The sequence below is a fragment of the Rhinopithecus roxellana genome, chromosome 17 (genome assembly GCF_007565055.1).
Source record: "Rhinopithecus roxellana isolate Shanxi Qingling chromosome 17, ASM756505v1, whole genome shotgun sequence".
NCBI classification, from domain to species: domain Eukaryota; kingdom Metazoa; phylum Chordata; class Mammalia; order Primates; family Cercopithecidae; genus Rhinopithecus; species Rhinopithecus roxellana.
In genome coordinates this window covers 101,364,830-101,373,830 of record NC_044565.1, presented here as the reverse complement: position 1 = coordinate 101,373,830, position 9,001 = coordinate 101,364,830, and the positions used below count along the sequence as shown (strand labels likewise).

Genomic DNA, 9,001 nt, shown 5'->3' with positions numbered 1-9,001 from the left:
ACCTTAAATCACACATACTTATGCAGAACCCGCTATGTAATCTGCAGAGCCCAGTGCAAAATGAAAATGTGAGATCTGGCCAGGCATGGTGGCTCACACCTGTAATTCCACACTTTGGGAGGCTGAGGCGGGTGGATCACCTGAGGTCAGGAGTTCAAGACCAGCCTGGCCAATATAGTGAAACCCCGTGTCTATTGAAAATACAAAATTAGCCGGGTATAGTGGCATGAGCCTGTAAGGCTGAGGCAGGAGAATCACTTGAACCCGGGAGGCGGAGTTTGCAGTGAGCCACTATTGTGCCATTGCACTCTAGCCTGGGCAACAGGAGAGAAACTCCATCTCAAAAAAGAAGAAGAAGAAGGAGAAAGAGAAGGAGAAGGAGAAGGAGAAGAAGAAGACGGAAGAAGAAGAAAGGAAGAAAGAAGAAAGAAGAAGAAAGAAGGAAGAAGGAAAAAGGAAGAAGGAAGAAGAAAGAAGAAGAAGAAAGAAAAGGTGAGATTCTTTGTTCAAAAAGCAGGAAAGAAGTGCCATGAACGGCACTAAAGTATAAAGCTTTTTTCTTTCTTCTGTAGTCTCTTCTTGACTTTTCACAGTGTTTATTTGCTATTTAATGTCTTTTTAAGTGAAGAAAATTTAAATTATTAACATGAATTCTACCATTTAAAGTTTAAATTATTAGCATGAATTCTACCATTTACTTTTCTATTGTGCAGTGCCTACATGCCAAATCACAAAAATTATATAATCTGTATTTCCTGGCTCCTCCCAGAAGGTGCCTCACACGGGCCAGAAAAGATGCATCCAAGTTCCCCCAGGCACTGAACTATCCAAGGGAGGATGCTGCCAGGCACAGGGATACTTTGCAGGACAAGTGCAGACATTCACAAGCTCCTGAGGGTCCTGCCCTAAGACTCTGGTGCGGCAAGTTTGGCAGTGGTTGGCTCCCCCTTCCCACTAGCCACCAGTGTGGGCCTGGGCCAGGATCAGGGAAGCTGAGCTGGCATCTCTCCTTCCAGTGAGCGGGCTGCCCTATAGCAGACAGTAACTCCTAGGGTCTTTAAACCTCTACACCAGGACGGGCTCAGTATATGGTGGGTAAGAGACTCACCCCTTCCCCCAAGTTGTCTACTGAATATGCCACGGAGCTGCCAGCCTTGGGCAGGGATTTCTGGCCCTGAAACTCCACAGAGCATGAAACCCCATTCTGACCCTCCCTGCATGTACACCAGGCCCCCGCCAGGGGCAGAGGGAAGCAGTGCTCACTGGGTGAGGTGGAGGAAGGCTGGGCCTCAGGGCACCAGAGGACTGGGAAATGGTTAGCCAACAACCCATCCAAAGAAGGTAGGTAGATTTTGGGAGTCAGTACCATGCGTGAGCCAAGACTCCAAACCCCTGGCACTTGCCCCAATGTTCCATCAAGTGTCACTTACAAAACACACATTCAAAGAGGAAATTAGGAATTTCAGGGCAGCAAATACAGATCACTAAACCCCAGGTGCTGGGCCCTTCGGAGCATGGGTCCCTGTGTGATTGTGCTGGTTGGATGCCCATTAAGTTGATTCTGGACATGTGAGGAAAACCTCTAGACCTCATTAAATAACATAAGTTTGGGTACTGAAGCTGAAACAAAGGAAGAAAAACACACTTCATACGCATATTAAACCAGATCCACAGGCCAAGAACACTATTCACATCTCACACATTCACCACCTGAGGCCAAGCTGAAGAGCAGATGTCATCACTCCCCTCATCCCAGACTGCAGAATGGACCAGAAGCTGTGGCGTGTATGGAAGAATTAGAATTTGAATTCTGAGCATTAATTTGGGCTTTATTTCAAAGTTAACACTTTAGCCATCCAAGGGGTATTTCATGAAGAAAAACAGAACAATATCAGAGCACCAAAGAGGAGGAAACACTACTAGTTTCCTTTCCCCCCAAAACTTAAACTTTTGTGGTTTGGTGGTTCAACACTAGCTTCACTTCCCAGAGGCTTATATAAAGAACTTTCTGTTGGCGTTAGCACCAAACAAGGCCATTCGTATTTCTGGCATCTTTTCCTTGGCTGAGAGATCCAGTCGGCTTTCCAAGGTATTTGAAACCTTTATTCTCTGATTGCCACTGTAGACCTCCACACCTCCAGCTGCATTCACAGCCAGGTATGCCTCTTGATCAATCTGGACCTCCACATGTTTTTGGGAAATTGTCATGTATTTGGGGATGGCTCTTTGCACAGCAGCCTCCACCAGGAGGAGGTCCTGTGGCCGGCAGCGCACAATCATCACAGGTTCCAGCAGTCGGAGCAGACCCTGGAGCACCAGTTTATCCAGAAGCCCCTGGTAGACCTCTGGGTTCTCCACAATCCGGCTGAGTCTCAGCTTCGCCTCACTGAGCAAATCCGAGATGAGGTCATCTCGGGCTCTCAGGACTTTCAGCCTTGCCTGATTCCTCATGGTGGACATCTGGATTTTCTTCTGCTGCTCTATCTGCTTCTCCTTTTTCTCATAATACTCCATAATCTTCAGTCGTTGGGTTTGCACAAGGCGTCCTTTCTCAATGTTAAACTCTTCCTCAGCCTTGGCATCAATTTCCTCTGCTTTCTCATTGGCTTCCTGCTCAATGAAAGCCATCATGTGCTTAATCTGCTTTTTCACATCGACATCACTCAGGGCCATGGCTACTCTCAGAGGGGATGACAGAGAGGGAGCTGGCACACTGTTCGGCTCCTTTAACTTAGGACAATTTCAGGAGTGTCTCTGGAATTTCACTTTCTCAGCTATACCAGTGAACAACAGGACGAAAGAGAAAGTCAGAGGCTTTAGAGGAGGACTGCAGAGACTGTATATATACCCCTCACTTCACAGATGAGGAAACTGAGGTTCAGAGAGGGAACACAATTTATCCAAGTTTATACTGTAGAAGAACAGAGACTTGAACCTGGGTCTCCAGAATTCCATCCCTGCTACACTCACTATCATTGTCATCAAATAATAATGAGACAGTTAGGGCAGACCTAGTCCAGAAGCTCTCTATGGAGCAGTGGCCTGAGACTCAGATAGCAAGCCAACAGCATAGAAACACCAAATTAATATATAAATGGAAAGTATATCCACATTTTGGGGTCAGGAGGGTTGGGGAAAGTCTTAAGAAACTCGTGGTCAGCCAGGATTTAATCCAGAAAGGCTGCCTGGAGGTAGGAGGGTTGTAAGAACCTTCAAATGATACAGAGAAAAGGAATACTACTAAGCAGAAAATGGCGCCTTGGAGAGATGAGATTTGCTTTGTAACCTAGCATGAGATCCATCCTAAAGAATGTTCCATATGCACTTGAGGAGAATGTGTATTGTGCTGCTGTTGGTTGGAATGTTCTGCATATATGTCTGTAAGGTCCATTTGGTCTATAGTGTTGTTCAAGTTCTCTGTTTCTTTACTGATTTTCTGTCTGCATATTCTATCCATTATCTATTCACTTCCCAGAAGCTTATATTTAAAAACTTTATAGCTGGGCACAGTGGCTCACGCCTGTAATCCCAGCACTTTGGGAGGCCAAGGCAGGTGGATCATGAGGTCAGGAGATAGAGACCATCCTGGCCAACATGGTGAAACCCCGTCTCTACTAAAATACAAAAAAAATTAGCCAGGCATGGTGGCGCATGCCTGTAGTCCCAGCTACTCAGGAGGCTAAGGGAGGGGAATTGCTTGAACTCAGGAGGCGGAGGTTGTAGTGAGCTGAGATCGCACCACTGCACTCCAGCCTGGTGACAGCAAGACTCTGTTTCAAAAAACAAAACAAAACTTTATATACTTTATATAAGTCTAGACCTCCCCACTTCCCTAGAGCTCATATAAGGGAAGGGGGAGAGATTGAAGGTGGTCTTTTTACTGGAAGTGATTTCCAAACCTGGACGTATATCTGAACCACTTGGAGGATCTTTAAGAAACATAGCTTTTAGCGTGGTGACTCACGCCTGTAATCCCAGCACTTTGGGAGGCCACGCTGGGTGGATCACCTGAGGCCAATAGTTCAAGACCAACCTGGCCAACATGGTGAAATCCCATCTCTACTAAAAATACAAAAATTAGCTGGGCGTGGTGGTGGCTGCCTGTAATCCCAGCTACTCAGGGAGCTGAGGCAGGAGAATCACTTGAACCTGGGAGGTGGAGGTTCCAGTGAGCTGAGCTTGTGCCATTGCAGTCCAGCCTGGGTGACAAGAGTGAGATTCTGTCTCAAAAAATAAATAAATAAATAAATAAAAAGAAAAAAGAAAAAGAAAATATAGCTTTTAAGGCCCCAACCCTATGCCTACTGAATCAGAATCTCTGCCAGTAAGGTCTGGGAATCCATATCTTTAAAAGGCTCCTGGGATGCTCAACAAGCCCAGGAAAAGGATGTATGAACAAAATGAGAATATCAAAAAAGATATAGAAAATATGAAAAAGAACCAAACAAATTTTGGAGCTGAAGAATACAATAACTGAACTGAAAAAACTCACTAGAGGAGTTCAACAGGAAACGATCAGTGAGCTTGAAGGTACAACATTTGAAATTATCCAGTCAAAGGAGAAAAAAAAAAAAGAAGAATGAGAGAGAGTAAAGAAAGCCTAAGAGACTTATGGGACACCATCAAGCAGACCAATATATGCATTATGGGAGTCTCAAAAGAAGGCTGGGAAAAAAGGATAGAAAGTTTTTAAAGAAATAATGGCCAAATACGTCTCAAATCTGGGGAGGGAAATGTCTATCCACATTCAAGAAGTCTAATGGACTTGAACTAAGATAAACCCAAAAAAGTCCTTATCAAGACACATTATAATCAAATTGTCAAAAGTCAAAGACAGATAATTTTGAAAGCAGAAAGAGAAAAGAGTCTCATCACATATAAGGGAGCTTCCATAAGACTACCAGTGGATTTCTCAGTAGATATCTTGTAGTACAGGAAAGAGTAAGATGATATATTCAAAGGGCTGAAAAAAAAAAAAAAAAAAAAACCCTGCTATTCAAGAATACTATATTTGGAAAAACTGTCCTTCGAAAATGAAAGAAAACTAAAGATTTTGCTAGATAAACAAAAGCTGAGGAAGTTCATCACCACTAGACCTACCTACCTTACAAGATATACTAAAGGGAATCTTTCCATTTGAAACAAAAGGCCACTAGACAGCATATGAAAGTATAAGGCTCACTAGTAAAGATAAAGCTACTGGCAAATACAGAATACTGTAATACTGTAATGGTGGTATGTAAATCACTTTTAATTCTGGTATAGAAGTTAAAAGGTGGGGGGGGCGCCCAAGATGGCCGAATAGGAAGAGCTCCAACCTCCAGCTCCCAGTGTGAGTGACACAGAAGACGGGTGATTTCTGCATTTTCAACTGAGGTACTGGGTTCATCTCACTGGGGTGTGTCAGACAGTTGGTGCTGGTCAATGGGTGCAGCCCAACCAGCGAGAGCTGAAGCAGGGCAAAGCATTGCCTCACCTGGGAAGCACAACGGGGAAGGGAATTCCTTTTCCTAGTCAAGGGAAACTGAGACACACAACACCTGGAAAATCAGGTAACTCCCACCCTAATACTGTGCTTTACCAAGGATCTTAGCAAACGGCACACCAGGAGATTATATCCCTGGCCTGGAGGGTCCCAAGCCCACAGAGCCTCCCTCATTGCTATCACAGCAGTCTGAGATCTAACTGCAAAGTGGCAGTGAGGCTGGGGGAGGGGCACCTGCCATTGCTGAGGCTTAAGTAGGTAAACAAAGCCACTGGGAAGCTTGAATTGGGTGGAGCCCACCACAGCTCAAGGAGGCCTGCCTGCCTCTGTAGACTCCATTTCTGGGGACGGGGCATAGCTAAACAAAAAGCAGCAGAAACCTCTTTAGATGTAAATGTCCCTGTCTGACAGCTTTAAAGAGAGCAGTGGTTCTCCCAGCATAGAGGTTTAGATCTGAGAAAGGAAAGACTGCCTGCTCAAGTGGGTACCTGACCCCTGAGTAGCCTAACTGGGAGACATCCCCCACTAGGTGCAGACTGACACCTCACACCTCACACGGCTGGGTACACCTCTGAGACAAAGATTCCAGAGCAAGAATCAGACAGCAGCACTTGCTGTTCAGCAATATTCTATCTTCTGAAGCCTCTGCTGCTGATACCCAGGCAAACAGGGTATGGAGTGGACCTCAAGCAAACTCCAACAGACCGGCACCTGAGGGTCCTGACTGTTAGAAGGAAAACTAACAAACAGAAAGGACACCCACACCAAAACCCCATCAGTAAGTCACCATCATCAAAGACCAAAGGCAGATAAAACCACAAAGATGGGGAAAAAGCAGTGCAGAAAAGCTGGAAATTCAAAAAACGAGAGCACATCTCCCCCCTCCAAAGGAACGCAGCTCATTGCCAGCAATGGAACAAAGCTAGACGCAAAACGACTTTGATGAACTGAGCGAAGAAGGCTTCAGTCGATCAAACTTCTCAGAGCTAAAGGAGGAACTACGTACCCAGTGCAAAGAAATTAAAAACCTTGAAAAAAGAATGGAAGAATGGATAACAAGAATAACCAATGCAGAAAAGTCCATAAACAAACTGACAGAGATGAAAACCATGACACAAGAACTACGTGACATATGCACAAGCTTCAGTAACCAACTTGATCAACTGGAAGAAAGAGTATCAATGACTGAAGATCAAATGAATGAAATGAAGCGAGAAGAGAAGTTTAGAGAAAAAAGAGTAAAAAGAAATGAACAAAGCCTCCAAGAAATATGGCATTATGTGAAAAGACCAAATCTACGTCTGATTGGGGTGCCTGAAAGTGACGGGGAGAATGGAACCAAGTTGGAAAACACTCTGCAGGATATTATCCAGGAGAACTTCCCCAACCTAGCAAGGCATGCCAACATTCAAATTCAGGAAATACAGGGGACACCACAAATACACTCCTTGAGAAGAGCAACTCCAAGATACATAATTGTCAGATTCACCAAAGTTGAAATGAAGGAAAATTGTTAAGGGCAGTCAGAGAGAAAGGTCGGGTTACCCACAAAGGGAAGCCCTTCAGATTAACAGCAGATCTCTCGACAGAAACTCTACAAGCTAGAAGAGAGTGGGGGCCAATATTCAACATTCTCAAAGAAGAGAATTTTCAACCCAGAATAGCATATCCAGCCAAACTAAGTTTCATAAGTGAAGGAGAAATAAAATTCTTTACAGACAAGCAAATGCTGAGATTTTGTCACCACCAGGCTTGCCCTACAAGAGATCCTGAAGGAAGCACTAAACATGGAAAGGAACAACTGGTACCAGCCATTGCAAAAATATGCCAAAATGTAAAGACCATCAATGCTAGGAAGAAACTGCATCAACTAACAAGCAAAACAACCAGCTAATATCATACTGACAGGATCAAATTCACACATAACAATATTAACCTTAAATGTCAATGGACTAAATGGTCCAATTAAAAGACAAAGACTGGCAAACTGGATAAACAGTCAAGACCCATCAGTTTGCTGTATTCAGGAGACCCATCTCACATGCAGAGACATACATAGGCTCAAAATAAAGGGATGGAGGAAGATCTACCAAGCAAATGGAAAACAAAAAAAGGCAAGGGTTGCAATCCTACTCTCTGATAAAACAGACTTTAAACCAACAAAGATCAAAAGAGACAAAGAAGGCCATTACATAATGGTAAAGGGATCAATTCAACAAGAAGAGCTAACTATCCTAAATATATATGCACCCAATACAGGAGCACCCAGATTCATGAAGCAAGTCCTTAGAGACTTACAAAGAGACTTAGACTCCCATACAATAATAACGGGAAACTTTAACACTCCACTGTCAACATTAGACAGATCAATGAGACAGAAAGGTAACAAGGATATCCAGGAATTAAACTCAACTCTGCACCAAGTGGACCTAATAGACATCTACAGAACTCTCCACCTCAAATCAACAGAATATACTTCTTCTCAGCACCACATCACACTTATTCCAAAATTGACCACACAGTTGGAAGTAAAGCACTCCTTAGCAAATACAAAAGAACAGAAATTATAACAAACTGTCTCTCAGACCACAGTGCAATCAAACTAGAACTCAGGACTAAGAAACTCAATCAAAACCACTCAACTACGTGGAAACTGAACAACCTGCTCCTGAATGACTACTGGGTACATAATGAAATGAAGGCAGAAATAAAGATGTTCTTTGAAACCAATGAGAACAAAGATACAACATACCAGAATCTCTGGGACACATTTAAAGCGGTGTGTAGAGGGAAATTAATAGCACTAAATGCCCACAAGAGAAAGCAGGAAAGATCTAAAATTGACACCATAACATCACAACTAAAAGAACTAGAGAAGCAAGAGCAAACACATTCAAAAGCTAGCAGAAGGCAAGATATAACTAAGATCAGAGCAGATCTGAAGGAGATAGAGACACAAAAAACCCTTCAAAAAATCAATGAGTCCAGGAGCTGGTTTTTTGAAAACATCAACAAAATTGATAGACTGCTAACAAGACTAATAAAGAAAAGAGAGAGGAATCAAATAGATGCAATAAAAAATGATAAAGGGGATATCACCACCAACCCCACAGAAATACAAACTACCATCAGAGAATACTATAAACACCTCTACGCAAATCAACTAGAAAACCTAGAAGAAATGGATAAATTCCTGGACATATACACTCTCCCAAGACTAAACCAGGAAGAAGTTGAATCCCTGAATAGACCAATAGCAGCCTCTGAAATTGAGGCAATAATCAATAGCCTACCAACCAAAAAAAGCCCAGGACCAGACAGATTCACAGCCGAATTCTACCAGAGGTACAAGAAGGAGCTGGTACCATTCCTTCTGAAACGATTCCAATCAATAGAAAAAGAGGGAATCCTCCCTAACTCATTTTATGAGGCCAACATCATCCTGATACCAAAGCCTGCAGAGACACAACAAAAAAAGAGAATTTTAGACCAACATCCCTGATGAACATTGATGCA

General features: G+C 43.3%; 1 protein-coding gene across 1 annotated transcript in view; it reads right to left on the bottom strand.

Moving 5' to 3' along the window:
* Positions 1–1,808: 1,808 nt before the first annotated feature.
* ATP6V1E2 (ATPase H+ transporting V1 subunit E2) overlaps positions 1,809–9,001 on the bottom strand; it is a 56,683-nt gene continuing 49,490 nt past the window's right edge. The window contains exon 6 of the mRNA XM_030920697.1: positions 1,809–2,774. Within this exon, the coding sequence (XP_030776557.1) occupies positions 1,993–2,673 (681 nt within the window). The 5' untranslated portion in view covers positions 2,674–2,774 and the 3' untranslated portion in view covers positions 1,809–1,992. The remainder of the gene's footprint in view (positions 2,775–9,001) is intronic.